Source organism: Gymnogyps californianus, chromosome 2 (genome assembly GCF_018139145.2).
Source record: "Gymnogyps californianus isolate 813 chromosome 2, ASM1813914v2, whole genome shotgun sequence".
NCBI classification, from domain to species: domain Eukaryota; kingdom Metazoa; phylum Chordata; class Aves; order Accipitriformes; family Cathartidae; genus Gymnogyps; species Gymnogyps californianus.
The window spans coordinates 160,388,024-160,406,171 of record NC_059472.1 but is presented as its reverse complement, the minus strand read 5'-3'; the positions used below and the strand labels follow the sequence as shown (position 1 = coordinate 160,406,171).

Here is an 18,148-nt window from a genome sequence, read left to right as displayed (position 1 = left end):
AAAACACCTCTTTATTCTAGGTGGGATTATATGGGGCATCTCCTTTTTCCCTCCCTGTAAGGAAAGTTCTCATTCCTTCTGCATTGCTCCCTTCCCTAACAGTAGAGCTCATTACACTGAATACAACATTTACAACATGGACTTCTCTCATTTTATGAAAATTAATTAATTCACAAAAGCACACCAGTAATGCCAGACTCCATAAATAAAACAAAATAGAAACCACCTCCCAAACCCAAACAAACAAGAAATAAAAACGTCACACAGTAAAAGAATTCCTGATTATACTCAACACATGAACCAAAGAATGGAAAAGCAGCTAGAAATACGGAGACTCAAAATATGTCAGAAGTCACGTGTCAAGAGTGTTTGTATGTTCAATCTCATTTCGAGTTTTTTTTACTATATTGTGTTTTGGTTTGCCAACTACTACAGCAAATTGTTGGCAAGTCCACTTTTTGCAAGAAAACAAAATAAAAAGCCTTTTTAGTCAAAGTAAAAATTCATAAACTGGAACACAAGTGTACTTCAATTTGATTAACACAATTTTACATGGAGCAACAAACTGGGATTACTCCTTCTCCCACACTTTATTAACAGAGATAAGTGCTTAGAAGAAGTTTTAGAGGCAGCAGCCTTTTCTATTAATATGATTAAACTCTAATCAAGTCACATGGTGTTCAACTTTTAACATAACTGCAATTCTGTCTCTATCAAACTGCTCAAGACAATAATGCTCTTTCAAGTCTATTCTGGTTCCCCCTGTCAAAATGGGATTTCAGATCTATGTATTTTTACTAGGCTTCTTTTCACTTAAGAGTACAGTTTGCAAAACCATCTTGGGCTCAGCACTGAACTGATGGCACATCACTTCCAGCAGCAGACCCAACGGAGTCTTTGTCTATTGGGATTTCTAGCACAGTGCTCCACTGCTGCCTGTACCTTTAGAAATGAGCATCAGCCCTCTGTGACAGCCAGGATGATTTTGACAAAGGATAATGGAGAGACTTATCTATATGCACTCTTGGACCCTTAAAAATAATTATGTGCATCCTTCTCTCCTCCGAAGTAAAAACTGCTCTCAGATCTCTGTTGAGGAACTTTGTTAATAATGACATGTAAAGCCAAAAAAATACAGTTATCACTAAATTCCCTACACAGTAGTGTACCAGCAGTTGTTAAGCCTGAATTTCTTTTTGGTTTGGGTTTAAGAACATATTTAAAATTTACAACACTTACCACTTATAATCACATTTTCTGTCCCCTTTGCTGACTTTCCTAAGACTGTTTCTAGCACGTGGGAAAGGAAGAGTAATAAATGGAATACGGGACACAATTAGAAGTAGCCTTCCTTTCCCTACTCTGTTTTTCTACAGACAAATACCTGTTACAACTTTTTCACTTTCAACTTTAATAACTGGTAATTACCTACTTGTAGAAGCTGGAAAAGACCATCCAAATTCTCTACCACCAGCAGCTTATTACCAGGGGCAGAAAAACAACTGACAATAAAATGATGCAGCATCCTTGTATTAAGCTTTAATCTAGACTCCCTCCACAAACCATTAACACTTAAATTCAACACAAGTTGTGACTAAACACTCAGACACTCCCCAAAGCCTAGAGGCTTGAGTACAAAGCCTTCACCACCGTTCACCAGCTAGCAAGTAAGAAGCAAGAGACCAGCATATACAGGCAAAGCTCATCCTCCATCGTCTTGGTAATTTCAGCCTCCTCTTTTATAGCTTTCACTACTGCAAACATATTCCTGTATGGTCTACATAAGATGTTACTGCAAAATGGCTCTTTTGAGGTCCTCTACTTGTTCTCCCTATAAATGTACACTAAGCACAGAGTCTTGTTGTCATGTTTAAGGACCTTACAACTCTACCTCCTTTACTTAGCAGCTATGAGAGTAATTTAACAACTCCCTTAACTCAGCCAGCATTTCCATGCAATTGCCACCCTGACCACCAGCTTCTGCTGTTAGTGTCTCTGCGCTTCCTTCCACTTTGCTCATTACACATATTGGGCCATCTAATTAAATTTATAAACCCTTATGTCTCAATGCATTTTTAAGGCTTATTTCTGTCAAACCGACAAACTTCCACCATTTGGCCATGGCATCATCCTTTCTGGCAGGTTTCATCCTTCTACGCATATTCAGTCCCTGGTTAAAAACAGGCAAATGGCTACAGACATGAGCCTGGCAAAGAGATGACAGTTCTTCACCATGGCCTTTATCTTATGTGTTAGCTCATCTGCTTGTCTCTTTAGACTCTTAACCTGCCAGAACAGAAATCACAGACTGTTACAACAGCACTCAGTCCAGTACAATGAGATCCCTCTGGTAACGGAAGCATTTGGGTACTATCATAACAAATATTTACAAAAGCAAGAACAGACATTTATCTTGTTTCCTAAGCAGCAGTAGGAAGCATTAACATTTGGTTATCCCGGTTATCCCTTTGGTATATAATCTGCTGTAGTTAGCTGAAGATACAGGTCAGTAAGTAATACTGTATTTTGGCAGGTATTCTAAAAACGGCAGCTACCGCTTCAGAGCTTTTATTTTTGTTAGATACAGACTTGCAAAACCAGAAAAAGAGCCTCCACATAACTACACTACGAAGGCATTCCCATTAGACTATTTAAAAGCAATAGGTTCAAATAGCTTTAATTAATATAGGTTTAAATAATACAGGGTATTTTTCTTTTATATCTGCCCAAATACACATCTCGTACTACAAAATTAAAGAAATATTTCTTGTCTACCAAAGTCCTGCATAATTAAATGCATTTCCGAGAGAGAAGCAATAACAAGACAGCATCAACACTATACTCTCATTACCTGTTTCCACAGTGTTTTCTGCTTCTGCTGCCTCCAAACCATCCATACTGTCTTCATCCTCCACTGCAGTTTTTCCTCTACTCCGAGGCCTGCAAACGTAACAACGGAAAACTCTTTTTAAACTGAAAACATTTTTAAGATTTTGAAGTTTTAAATTTAAATTAGGATTTAAATAATTTCATTTTGAGGGATAAATGTCAGCACTAAATTATGTAATGTTTAAGCTAACCCATGATTTGATTCTTGTACAAATCAGAAGTTTCCTCCCCTTTTTTCCTGTTCTAGGTAATTGTCTCAACAACGTACACTTGAATCAGCAGTTGGCCCCTTAAGTTTTTCTGATTATTTTCACAAGAAAAATAACTTTTACTCATCAAAAAATACATTAAATCAGCAAGATTTTAAGATACGAGCATCCTGTTTGCTCTACATAGGAGGTAACTACAGATAGGTATGAGAGAACACAATCCAAAATCTGGCCAGTAGTTACATACACTATAAAACAGATACCGATCCATTCAGAGCATCTGTCGTGGTTTAACCTGGCAGGCAGCTGAACACCACACAGCCGCTCGCTCACTCCCCCCCCCACACACACACCCCAGTAGGATGGAGGAGAGAATCTGGGGGGGGAAGTAAAATTCATGGGTTGAGATCAAGACAGTTTAATAGGACAGAAAAGGAAGGGGAAATAATAATAACAACGATAAAAGAATTAGAATATACAAAACAAGTGATGGACAATGCAATTGCTCACCACTCGCCAACCGATGCCCAGCCAGTGCCTGAGCGGCGGCCCCTGGCCAGCTTTCCCCCTAGTTTATATACTGAGCATGACGTCATATGGTATGGAATATCCCTTTGGCCAGTTTGGGTCAGCTGTCCTGGCTATTTCTCCTCCCAGCTTCTTGTGCCCCCCAGCCTCCTTGCTGGTGGCATGGTGTGAGAAGCTGAAAAGTCCTTGACTTAGTGTAAACACTGCTTAGCAACAACTAAATACATCAGTGTGTTATCAACATTATTCTCATCCTAAATCCAAAACACCACTGTACCAGCTACTAGGAAGAAAATTAACTCTATCCCAGCTGAAACCAGGACAGCATCCTTCGAAGAAATTTCTATAAAATAATAATGATGCTAAAGCAATTAAATTGAAACACATATTATTTTCAGCAAAACAAATATTCTGACACATAGAATAAAATGTTATGAGAGATGACTAGATGTCATCATATTAAAAAAGTCATCACGGGAGGACAGCACATCAAAACTAAAATACCTGGCAGATTTGTTTCAATTTCAACCAAGGTCTGACGGAAAGCAGACAGGTTTGTGCCACAAATTCCAGCCTTTTTTCCCTGCCTGGCTCTTCAGCAACTAACGTAGCGGGCTGTTGAGAAGCCCAAGCATCCAGATTCCCAGCTGTTCAGCAGCCCATTTGAAAGGGAGCCAAGAGCTTGGCACCTCGCCTCCCAAATTTTCAGGCTACTTGGCACCCTGCCTGGCGTGCTGACGGAAAGCCTGGGAGACCCTGGGAGCTTCTGATTCCAAGTACACAAATTCTGAGTGGTTTGGGGCATCTCAGCGGTTCCAACGTCCCAGAGCTCCCAGGCAACCATTCACCCAACCAACACGCCTTGAATCGGGATGCCACACAGGCCAGCACACAGGCACCCCGCTTGCCCCTCCCAACAAAACCACTCCAGTTCCTCTTTCACAGAGGATTCTGAAAGGTTTGCGTTTAGTTCTATGTTGGGGGGAAAAGGTTTTGTTTTGTTGTTTTTTGGGGGGTTTTGGGGTTTGGGTTTTTTTTTTTTTTTTTGAAGTGATTAAATCATTCCAAAATCAGCATTTCCTTTTTTTGTACAGTTTGTTGTAATACTTAAATCTATCCAAACTATTTCCGCAGAATTAGATCTGCTAAATCAGCTACAAAATAAACTCTATTGTGCAATGCCTTTGGCTCTCGTTGATCAAAGAGGATAACGTGCACAGAACTGGAACCATCTTTTGAGTTTACATACATCGCTCTCCTGCTAGAAGAGGAGTGACTGTCTTGGACTGCCTAACAAGACAACCCCTTCGAATTGTGTTGGGACCAGTTTTGTCTCTGCAAAGGAGGAAAAGAAGAATTAAAATGAGGCTCAAACCAAAGCCTGAAAAAAGCCACTCAATTTACAATGGAGCTGGGGGGAAGAGGAAAGCGAGAAGAGATGAAAGACAGAACTTTTCTTGGCATGGCTACGAAATTTGTTCAGGACAACGCTGAAAAACTTGGGCGCAGCAGGAACCCTAAGGATACAGGGTTATCTTTCCCCTTGCCTGCTTATCCATAAGCAGTGACAGCTTACACATAACACACAAAATAATTAATAGCCTTCTTAGATGAAACGGAAGCCAGTATCCCCTTCAGTTATTTGCCACTTTAGAAGCTTCCAGTGTAGTTTCTTAAAAAACCATGTTTCACAGATATTTAAACCAGAATAAACTGCACAGGAACCAGAAGAAACTGCCTTATACTCCTCCCTTCAGCCACCATATCAGACCATCCACACGTACAGTGATCGGTGAGTTGGCGGTAAGGCGGACACTTGTTTTGGAAATGGGAAGGCCACAAATGTTTCTCCCAGCAGCATCTGAGATCATCACACAGATTTATTCCCATCGGTAATGAAGAGTAGGGAGTAGAGTGAATGGAACATCATACTCATTGGATAGGTTCTTCCAGCAAGATTGAGATACAGCAAGAAAGAGGTAACACTCTTCTTAAACTTCGAAAAACAATGCAGCAGGTAAGAAAACAAGAGCATTTAAGTATAACATCTCTTGTAGTTCTTCACAACATCCCAGCACATCAGCCAGCACCAAATGAAAGGATGGAAATGCAGGTAAGCGAAATCACTTCCCTTGGTGCAGGAATGCTCAAAAGCTTTACAGAACACAACCAGCTAAGAACGGGGATTATTTCTAAATCCTATCCCAATTATTCTTCTACCAACTATCAGTCTGCAACGCAAAGTTACAAGTTTGCACTAAACCAGGATTACTTTGAAATCATCACAAACGTAAACAATTCTTCTGCTTTCTTCGCAAGTACCCCATTTCAGTATTCTCCAACACAACCCTGTAGGTGAAGGTCACCGGATAGTGGAAGATGATGATTGTTTATGTTTATTTAATAATTTACATACAGCTTTAGATTTTCTATTGAAACTACATTTCATGTATTAAGCATCAAAGTACCTCACAAAGCCTTTCAAAACATCTTGTTTAAACAAGAGCAGTATTCACTCCTTGAACTCCCTACTGTATTTTAGCAACCTATTTAACACTAAGGAAAATCAGAGGTTTCAATTAATTAAACATAATTGCTTCTTCCAGCAAAAGATATAACCACGTCTGGTGTTTTCTTGCCACTCTCCTCCCCCAAACATTCTACAAAAAACCTTCATAATGCCGTGCAGGTTTTAAATAAAACTGAAGAAGTGGTGGAAAAAATACTGGATTGTATCATTAACTTATTTTTGCTAGTTACATTCATTTCACAACCATCAGAAGAGATTTTATAGTCTACAAATTTATGTTCGGCTTAGAGAAAAAAATAACTCAAGTCAGAAAACAGTGAAATATACACTGTACTGACAACTGCAATTTAATGTTTCCACAGAAAACACCATTTGAGAAGGCCATATAGCATACCAAATTGTTGCAATCAACATTTTTAATAAGAATGGATTGTTTAATGTTATTTGCATTAAGTTTATACATTTTATTTAACAGTTTTATACATAAAGCTTTTGGCTGGTTTGCATAACACTAGATTTTTCCACTGACAAACCCTGTAAATTTTTTGATTTTTCTATTTACTTATTCCATGCCCCCTTAAATGAAGTGGGAAAAGCAACCTGTGTTCTGTTCTTCTCCTGGGACTTGACGTCTTCTTCTGAAGGAGGAGGCGAAAAGGCTGCTAGGGCAAGACAGCAGCAGGGCCAGCTTTTGCTGCCCTAAAACAACTATGGAACAAGAGCCCATGACTATTCCCCTTTGCTCACACAAAGCCAGACAGTACTGAACAATAGTTCAATTGCTATATTGAACATTGTAACCTCAGTTCTGCTCTAGATCTTGAAGCTCAATCCCAAACTTTCTTACTAGGAGGGGTAAGTACATCATGGTTTTACCTATCATTGCAGAAACCCCATCAGCTTGTGACAGCAGAAGTACCAAACACAGATGAGCCACGTCTCCTACGGCTCACAAACCAAGAACAAAATGTACAGGCAGAGCCTGACCAATACGGACGCTACAGGAAAACAACAATAAATATTAGTCAGTACAACAGGCAGCGGCCTTGGTACGCAGGCTGAACCGCTGCCAAGGTTTCCGCGACTGGCTTTCTCGCTTGCCTTTTTCTTACAACGGAGTTCAATTTAGAAGGAAAAAACAAAAGCACATCTATTTATGTTTAAAAGAACAGATCCACTGAGAGAAATATAACCTCTTTAAGCGTTTAAAGCACATTCAGCTTTTCATGAAACAAAGTCAAGAAAAGACAAAACTACACTTTTTTATGTATATAGGACTCCAGTTGAATATAATTACTGTCTACAATAATTTTACTCATATTTGCATAAGATGGAGTCATTTATCAAAATCCTTTGTGACCTACTCCTAAATTTGTTATCAATTAGCTTCCTTAGCTAATGCCTTTCATTAATCTCCATCTTTAGATACACCATAGTAAACAAAAATCTCCTAATTCTTCTCTGGGTATGCAACTAATTAAATTTAGCCCACAGGACAAAGAGCCCAGAAAAACCTTTTGCAGGGCTCAGCAGAGCATTAGGTACTCCCTCTGCACTGGGGGAAAGCCTCGCTGAGGCTGCCTCAAAGCCTTGCCAACTTCGCTAACACAGGGAGATCACCAGGCACCTGAGTGGCTTCTGCTGAATTGCATGGAGAACAGCACAGATGCACAATGCTGGGAGAAAATGGAAGTGTCTTATTCACCTGCCAGTAATCAGACACTACTTCTTTTCTTCTTTTTTTTTTTTTTAAATGCATGACATTTTTTGCATGTTTGGGGTTTTTTTTGTTGGTTTGTTTTTTTTTTTAAAGGTGATAGCAATAGCACCATAACCTGACGAGTACAATGTAAGTCAAAGTACATCTTGGATCTTACTCATTCTCTCCACAAAGTGATCAGGAATAAGGCCATGGGCCAACATCTCCTGGAACCACATGAAATAACTGACAAAGCTACTATCCTCAGATGCCTGTCGCTGCCAGTTTATGATTACCCAGAAGTTACTGCCAGACACCAGTTTCTGCAAGTTCTCCGTAAGTTGCTACCAACAAAATCAGGTGACAATTTGTTCAGACCATCCATGGAAACTACCTTACTAATTCAGTGCATTTTGTTTCAGGCTTATGAGAACGTGTACATATGAACTACTCCAGAGTTTCCCCCTCTTTCTCAAATGTTGAAACCTCTAGATCATTCAGGGGAGAAACTACCTTCCTTCCTATGCTTTGCGAACTGCTGAGCAAAATTATGGTACTAAATATATAAAACAGGGCCAATAACCTTAAAAAGCGGTGTAACATCTGGGATACAGTAACATCCTAAACCAGCACAGATGTCTTGTTAAATGAACATCTGTCCACAGCCTTACCCTAGAAGATGGTACAGGAATGATTTATAAAAAGGTTCAATTAGTGCTGCCATCAGCATGGCTAGTAATGAATTAATGTTCACACGACAGTTTCACAAGTGAAAGCTGTTACAGTCTTTTCAAGAATCTTTTTAACAGGTGTGCAAAAGCACATGCTCCCACTATTTCTGAACCGTAAGTCGTAAGTACAGCTGTAAAAGCTTAACTGTGCTTAAGTATAAGCTAGAATACCTAAGGTTCAGATAGCAGCCCCATACAAAGGGAACCACAGCCAGCAAGTAAAAATCAATTCATAGAAATATCTACAAGGAAAGGGTCTTTTTCCCCTCTCTGAATGCTACTTTTCAACGTAGTCTTTATTACTTCTAAGAGTTGAGAAAATTCTACATCCAGGACTGGATAAAATGAACAATATGGCTCTGGAAGCAAGGCAGATGCCAGCCAGCCAGAATTAATTTCAATAGCTCTAAACACTAACAGCCATGAAATAGGAAACTCGCCATCATATTGACTCCGGCTTCAAACTGATTCAGATTTAAAAGATTCTTAAGAGGATTTTTTAATTGAGCAATCAGTAACAGGTGAAAATATTTTCTGCACTTGCCCTCCACAACATTTTCTTTCATACATTATTAAAAAAAAAAAAAAAAAACTCAACATGTACTTTCTTCCTATTTACTTCTTATATTAGGTATGTGTTATTAAAGGCAGAAGGACCCTAATGTATGGGAAAGATGTGCAACAGAAACATCACAAGCGATGCAAAGGTGAAAAAAAGCTGACCTTTTAGTAATAGAGAGAAGTGAAAGACTGTAGGAAACAGTTTTTGTTTAACATCTACAGAACCAGACTTACTACAATCTCACTATAGAACTTGCTCAACCTTCAGTTTCATTATTAAAAGATCTCAAAAATATACTCGATATTGCCTATTAGTCTCCTGGTACAATCAAAGAAAAGTGTGTCTTAATACTCCTGATTTATAAAGCACAATAATATTTTCATAAGTAACTACATCAAAGAGAAGTGACCCAGCTTACATTTAAAACCAAAACATTGCAACTTCCCATCTTACATCTCCTTTAACCAGTAACGATCTAAAAGACATTATTCATTCACTCAGCATTATTCATTCACCCAGGCTGTAACAGGTTCAGAGCTGAAACTTTTTTCACATCTATATTTTATACAGTTACCACTGAGAGCATGGAACACCTGAAATAAAAAAATATTATAGCCTTTGAGATCAGGGATGTCTGAGAAAAAACATAAAAAGAACCTAGCCTCTGCTCCACAATTCTTATCTAAACTTTGCCAGTGAAAGGGAGATTTGTCAAAGATTTCCTATGCTACCCAAAGAAATGCAAATAGAAGTCTTTTAAAGATTATTTGTACTGAATGTCGTAGATGCATCTTTGCTTTCATTCTAGAGTACAGTCACTGTTGACAAAAAGTAAGCTAATACAAGGGAAACCGACTGACGAATCCAGAGCTCTTGAAGAAAAAAAAGCTGTCCCGAGACAGGTTTTGAGCAAAGTATCACTTGTCAAAACGAATTTGCATTGCACAATTCTAACAACAATTTAAAGGCCAAATGAATTAGTATTTTGAAGTAAATGTGAAGTTTGGTTTATCTGTATTTTCAACTTCAACTGCCCTTGCATAGTTACCTGTACTTATGTGGGTTCTCAGGCCAATACTGGAGCAAAATTACTTCCCATGGGAGACTGAGAGAAGCGCCAGCAGGCACTTGTCAGAACTGTCTACCCGAATCAAAGAGGCATAATTACTCTAACAGGAATGTCATCTCACTGTTGGAAAAATCTTAATCTCAACTCAATTCTGCAGAAGGCCACCAGATCCAGGAGCCTGAAGCTACACTCTGTTGGGTGACGAGGCTACTGTCTTCAGCATTTTCTCTGCTCTTCCTAAAGTTATTTATAGTTGTCCAGTTTGAGTCTGGAACTGCTCTTTTAAAAGATGAAGACTATCCTAGCTGAAACAGAGCCTTACTAACAAGACCATGAAATCTTCTTCCCAACTTGTTACGCATTTGGGAACATCCTCAGTGGGTTGATGAGAGAGATGGAGGGTCACAGCAGCCAAGGACCAAACCAGGAGGATTCATTATCGTTAACAGTTGCAGGCACATAAAATAATAAAACTTTTCACAAGAGCCCATAAAATACCCATGGAGTCACAGCTCTGCTACAGCCAGTTACAGACCGAATTATTGAGGCTAGGGCTACTACACTGCAATGTACTTCTGCATAGCTTTTTGTGATACCATTACATGAGAAAATCTGGGTTTGATGTTAAAAGTATGAAGCCAGGTTGCCTGATCTACATGTACGGACTGTTCAGATTTGGAGACAGTTCAAAGACTAAGAAATCATATAAAAGGCTTTCAGATCTTTCAGCTTTCTTTTTACTTTTCAAACTGACTGTTTAGACGTCTATAAATTCTGTAAGCGAAAATTACTTTTAGTCAAATATCTGTCACGTTAACTCAGCAATACACAGTACCAAAAATTGCTACAGGTTCTTATTTCTCAGGAACTACCTTTTCACTGATAGGCAGTCTCATTGTCTGACTTGCCGTTTATAGTTTTAGTTCTGTAACACAAAACATATTACATGCAGATCTTAACCATTATACACATTTCAGAAATAATTACCAAAAAATTTCTGATGCAATTATGACCTTCCGATGCATTATATATTTGCAGTTTCGCACAAACCACATCCTTTACACATTCGTTACCAATGCACTTAGCCATATTCACTATCAAAATGATGCAAAAAACCATACCAGAATTTCAGCACTTGCAATATTTTTTAAAACCTTTTCTGGAACCAAATTACACAACTCTCTGGGAGCACCAGCAGCTACAAGCAGAGCCATCTGCGTGTTTCCAAGCCCAGCTAGTACTGCGTATCTACCTGGCTCCAGATTTGGTAATGGCTATATTCTTATGATTCCTCCAGACAACAGTTAGTGTGAGGCTCTTCAATGAATTTGCTAAATAATGCTTATCAAGACCACTGAATGTTTTCACATGTTCTATTTTTACAGGCAAGGAGAAAGAAATGGCAACATTAACAGTTGAGAGACCACTGGCATTGTCAAAAACACAAATCTTCTAATCTTCGCAAGAGTTTCACGTGTGCACCTGCACCATCAAACACTGTACTTGTCCACACTTCTCCTTCCCTTAGGTAAACAAAACTGCATCAAAACACGCTCCTGCATCAAACACTCTTTTCTTGACGGGTAGCGTGAGTATCCACTTACATCTCAACACAAGATTTGTTTCTCCATGACGACGGCCATGGCAAGATTTACCTCCTCCAATCTTGTGACAGCCATGATGCCCAGAATTTTTTTACCCACAACAGCACCAAGCTCATGTCTTTTTTAAGAATTAAGAATTATCCAGCTACTTGCTCTTTCATACATTGCAGGGTTTGCCTGGTGCTCTATTCTGCATAAAGGTGGCAATGCAATGGTAAGGACTGTAATTCTCATGTCTGGTGATTTCAAGATCCCGTACGTAAAATTCAGGGGATCTGAGTCATCATGCATGAGAAACAGCTGCCAAGGACTTGGAACTTGGTGGAAGTTTTGGTCTCTGTGAACAGATTTTTGTAATTTTAGCACTATTAATTAAGAGTCATTTTCAAAGATGTCCTTTTGAAACTTTGTAGTCTGCCAGAGTCTTACTACAGTAAGATTGTGAAGATTCTTTCAAAATGCATTTGTCTGCTTATGTTAAATATTCTCACTGGATATATTAAGTGCAGGTGCAGACTGTGCTGCCTGTCTTAATACCCAGCCACACACAGTGCAGGTATACAAACAACCGAATGATGTAATACGGAAGTTTTTACCAAAAAAATTGTTTTTATACCCAGCAAGTACAGTCTGCATACAATGATCATAAAGAGCTCTAACCATTACTTTTATTAATTGTGAATTCAGTTAGGATACTCAAAAAAGGATGCGAATATTCAACTCTCACCTATTATATCAATTTATTTAAGACAAACTAAATCCCACTCACACGGCATCATTTTGAGAGGTTTCCAGATCTTACACCCATCAAAATGCATCAGTCAACTCAGAACATCTCATGCTTTCTCATCCAATAAAGCTCAGTACCTTTTGTCTCAAATCAATTTTACTCATGTCTTCAGACCTAACAGCAAACACAAGTCTTCCTGTAGATTACAGGGAAAGTAACTCCATTCATTCTTACACTTTTGAAATATTCCTGATCCCGCCAATATCACAAAAAAGCCACCTGTCTGTCCCTCAGGTGCATGTTACAGGAATCCCTGAGAAAGGCATCCATCCTCCAATTTCACCTGAACTTCTGTTTACAAAAGATGATGAACAACCTACAGGCAACAGTATCAGCGTATTTCCCTATTGCTTCCCCCAATAAGCATTTCAGCTTAAAGTAGAAAGATCAGGACATGAAAGGAACGACAGTACCCAAAGTGATATAAATAACCTGCTTTTATGCAAGATGCGGACCTAGAACACATTAGGTAGAATTTTCTTAATAAAATCCAAATTAATTGATGGCATGTAAGAAAAGTAGTTCTTGCATGTTAACTACAGTTTGTCATTACCTATCTAAAATGGATTTAGACAGGAAAAAAAACACAACAGAAATGAATGTCATATCACCACATATCTTTTCCATCTGTTAGCACCCTTAGTGCTCCTTATAGAGAAATGCATTTTTATTTCAGATAATGTCAACAAGTATTATGAAATATTTTTCTTTCAATAAAACTGCTAAACCTAGGAAAGCCAGAGGGAAAAACACAATAATTAAAAATCCATTAGAACTTATTCAGAAGGCTTGGAAAACCTTAGAAGAATAAAAATAGACCTAAAAAGAAAATGGGCAATGTAATCAGATGGGTGTCAGTGTAAATTTATGATTCACATGAATTGTTTTTCTTTTAACAAAATTGTTTTCAAACTAGAAGTAAATCCTAAAAGCCAGATCATGGAAACTATTTTTACACCAAAGTAAATAAAACTCTGGAAATACTATTGTGAAATATAAACAACAAGAAGTAGCATAATAAGCAACGCTCCGAAGTACAGTCACAACTAATGCAAGTCTCCAAACACGTTTAAAAGCTTCCGTATAAACAGATATATCAATCTCTAGGGGCACAGATAAGGCAGAAATGCTGCATTCTGCTAACAAAACTGTCCAACACTGTTCTTCCATCCTTGAAGAGGATTCTTCTAACCCGGATACACAAATTTGCCTTCTGACAGTTACTGACAGGTTACAAATAGCCCCAAATAATTATAATAGAGAACTGCGAACCTTCTGTTCAAAGGACTGTTAAATTACCATCTTTATGTGGGACAATGATCATCGCTGTACACCAATGTTCTCAAAATGTCACCTCTTTTTATTTGAGACCACTACAAACCATACCAAGCTACTTTCTCTGTTTTTTCTCTGTGCCAGTCTTCTGTCCATTAACATTAAATATATGAATTAATAGTATTTTTTTAGAACTGTTATTACCTCATGTCTGTAATTTACCTTTTTTCTTCAAGGGCATGTTAATAAACAGATGGGTTTTCCAGCACTTGATGCTAGAGGAGTTCTACTACCTGATCATCTCCTTCAGACCCCCCCCCAGCATCAGATGAGATCAGGCTGTGACAGAAGTGCTACCAAAAGAATGATCTACTGCTCAGCCTACATCATATGATACAGGTCAGAGTTATAAACAAAATTGTATCTGTGTCACACGATAGGGGCACGTATCCAGCGAACCTTGTTACAGCAACTACTACAATGGAAGTCATCCAAGAGGACCAACTGATACCTCCAGGTCAGGTTCCTTTGAGGCCATCATCCAAGGACACACAAGCAGTAAGCTCACTCCATTTACTGCACTGCAAGTTGCAAAAGGTCCTCAAGTTCTGTGACCTCTCTCCAGTTCCACAGATATCCTCAGTTTAAACAGGCAAGGAAATGTGTTTTTAAGGTAATAGGAAATTAATTCTCAAAATTTATGTTCAGTAGGGAGAAAAATGCCAAAATGTTCATGATTCAAACATGCTAACCTGAAGACAGAAATAATGTTAAAACAAAGTTTAAGAATTAACACAGATTGAATTTATATTTAGCAAAACACAGCTAATTTTCATCCAGATCAGTTATCCTATTTCATTCATTGGAGGTTCACCAACGCTTGTGCTGGAAGCAGCAAGGGAGAAAAGCAGTGATAGGAAAGAGTAGCTAGAGAATGAGAGGGAATGAAGTGAGTGAAGCTTCTTTTGGTGATGGTGTAAGCGATGCTCTCTAATAGGATTTGGGAATTACAATCTGAATCACTCGCTTCGTAACTTTTTTTCAGAAGCCACCAGAAAAACAAGTAACCAAGATAAGCAGAAATGACACTGAAGCTGATTTATAATGGGACTATTTGTATATTTACCTAATCTTTTCTGAGCATAGACCTTCTGGAATGACAGCTTCTTAGATATTTATACTTTTATTTCAGCTCGCTTTTTACATATACACATATGCTTCTAATTAACATTTACAGCATGAAAACTCAGTTCTACTCACCAGACCACATAGCCTCAAAAATTATCTTAATCAAACCTTTCAGAAGCACTTCCAGGTATCAAAAGCTGGCAGAGCAGCTCTAAAACAGCTATGCTTGCAACAACTTGTGAAGATGACACAGCCAGGGAAGCACATACGGCTAGGTGTGACTTACAGTGGCCCTAAGGCTACTCAGAATTACCCAAATACTGTCTTGGTATCACGACAGGACAGAGCAGGGGCTAGTTCACGGTTTGGTCACACACACATTTCAGCAGTAAAATCATTAATTTTTGTTACAGTATTACTTCTGCATAATTTTTTTTTTTTGGCTGTATTACTGCACACTGAAATTTCTCCTTAAAGTACCTGAAAGCCTTCATGATGACAAAAGAATTACAATTGAGGTATACTATGCCCTCAGAATCTCAGAAACCATTCATATTTTGCAATCAATGTATTAAAGATTACATTTGAAAAGAATCTTCGGCCACAAAGATGTTCAACATTTATTACGCCGTCCATGAAAAAGCTGCTAAAGAGCGTGCTATGAAAACAGAAGTCTGACTGCTCACAGACTCACTGGATACAATGCCAGAATCATTATCCACTGAGTCTAATATCGATAAATATCACTCAATAACCGTAACTGATTGAAGTCCACCTTTCAGAAAGGCACTCACTTTGCCATACCCTTTGTCACTTGTTCCTCCTTATGAATTCATGCTCATTTCCTATGTGAACTTCTCTGGTTTCAGTTTTCAACCGCTGGCTCTTGTTGTACCTTTTCCTGTTACATTAGGGAACCCTTAAGAACTCAGTATTTTCTCTGCTGGAGATATTATCCACTGTAATCAAGCTACTACTTAGTTTTAGGGTTTGGATTCCCCACCCTCCCATAACCTAACAGACTGAGCACCTTTACCTTCCTCATCAAAGGAATTTTCTCCAAGGTTTCTACAATCTTTGGTCCACTTTACAACTTTTTGCCAACATTTCGGTCTTTCAGTTGTGGATATCTGAATCACATTAAAATGGCAACAGCCAATCTCACAATCTCTGCGATAAACAGAGCTTCAGGACACAGCCACAAACATCCCACACTCTAAATCTCTTTCCAGAAATGCTCCTTTCCAGACTGTAGCCCTATCCCTATACCTCTACACGGTGACACCATCCCTCTTCCTTATTCTGAAGAGCATTTTGTTTAACTGTGCCTAATTCAAAATCCACTTTTGCCTCTACCCTATGCTCATCCACGTCATTCCATATATAGATTTCACCAGCAGTAATTGTTATTAATATTGACTAATACCAGACTTTATTGCTGGAGGACTACCCAAAAAACCCAAAGCAAGGCAACAACAGTTCCCAAAGACAACAAAGTGCTTGGTCAGCCAGCTCTTAACCCAATTACTGTAGGCTTTATTCCACTGAATAATTCAAACAAATAGTTTCAATCAGAATATAAAACACTGTTAGGCCCAGCACCTTTAAAGAAATCCATTTACATTACATATTTATAGAAAACTATGGATAAAGGATCACATCAGATGACCTAATAGCTACTGCAAAGGCAACTTTTAAAACTCACATAGTGGATAAAAGGTAGGATGAAAAGGAAGGGAAGGAATAAGAAAAAAAACCACCAAAACTAAGAGTTCCTATCTCTAAAGGATATAATAAATATATTTATTTCCTAAATAAAAAGTTAGAAGCCATCAATTCTCCACATCTCTTCATTTTTGCATATTTAACCATCAAGGCATGTATGACAGCCATCTTGACCGCAAGGGGCTTGCTCTCCCAAAAAGTTGTGCCTTCTACATCCTCTTGATTTCAGTGGGAACCATGGGATTTCACCGTCTCACAGAGGTGAGCAGCATGTATTTCAATACAGTTTGTAGCATAATAAAATATCCTATTGAAATTACGAGATCTAGAAAACAATGACTTTATTGCTTCTTACAACTTTTTCACTGTAAAATTCAACTCCAAGGTAGTAATTGGCAGGGACAAAATTATGTAGCAATTAGGGCATGACAGCAAAAGCAAACAAGAACTGAAAATGGGTTCGACACTTCTGGTAACAAGCAGGTAATTATCACAGCAGCTTGAAAGGGGCATAATCAACCAAACTGACATCATCCCTCCCACATAATAAAATGTGAAATCCCTTTACGTGCAGTGTAGCTCTTACACACAGCTGGTAAATGCTGCTAGTCTAGTCTCGACGCCTGTGTCTGCAGAGCAGCTGAGGTTACATTTGGGACAGTTCAACAATGGTTAATTTTATTTATTTATTTAGAATGACAATAACTATTACATGTTTTCATCCATTGTGGACTACAGAGATTAGTTCTAGAAAACGGTATTTTATAAAAATGCCCTCTCTAACTTTGTTTTCAACATTCCTAGAATACAGAAAAAATCTCTGCCTAAAAGGCACCGTTACCGTTACACCACTGTCTACCGGATAAAGTAGGTTTAATATTTTTAATATAAAAATAGAAAGTTGCTAGTTTTAAATACGATCAATTCTTAACTACTACATTTCACCAACAACACTTTTTTTTCCCCCATGACACGTTTTATTTAAGCTGAGGTGTAAGCATTAACTGCTGTCTTAAAGCAGCACTATCCTGTGGACATGCCTGTTGTTCATATCAACACAAAGTCTAGCTGTATCACAAAATGTAATGCATTCATCCTCATAACATATTTGAGGTAATTAAAATACAATCTGTAAAAAAATATTAATTTATCTGCTGTCCCCTTTCAGCATTACTTTATTGCAAGATTCTCACTCTCATCAGTGCAATGTTTGGAAAACCCATCAGCCCTGACTGAGTCAATAGTGTTTGTTTTATTTGTTAGAGGAGGTTGCGGGGAATCTCCTTCTCCTTTCTGTGTATTTTGTATATTCCTAACCTGTGTTCTTCCCCATTTTCTCTCTCCCTGTGTTGACAAATCCATTTACCTCCATGCTGTCTGTCAATACCATTAGCTTGCTGCTTCCGCCT

General features: G+C 38.4%; 1 protein-coding gene across 1 annotated transcript in view; it reads right to left on the bottom strand.

Moving 5' to 3' along the window:
* The window catches only part of KMT2C (lysine methyltransferase 2C), a 201,783-nt gene that overhangs the window by 148,932 nt on the left and 34,703 nt on the right, over positions 1-18,148 (bottom strand). Inside the window, exon 3 of the mRNA XM_050891342.1 lies at positions 2,852-2,940. Coding sequence (XP_050747299.1) covers positions 2,852-2,940 — 89 coding nt within the window. The remainder of the gene's footprint in view (positions 1-2,851; positions 2,941-18,148) is intronic.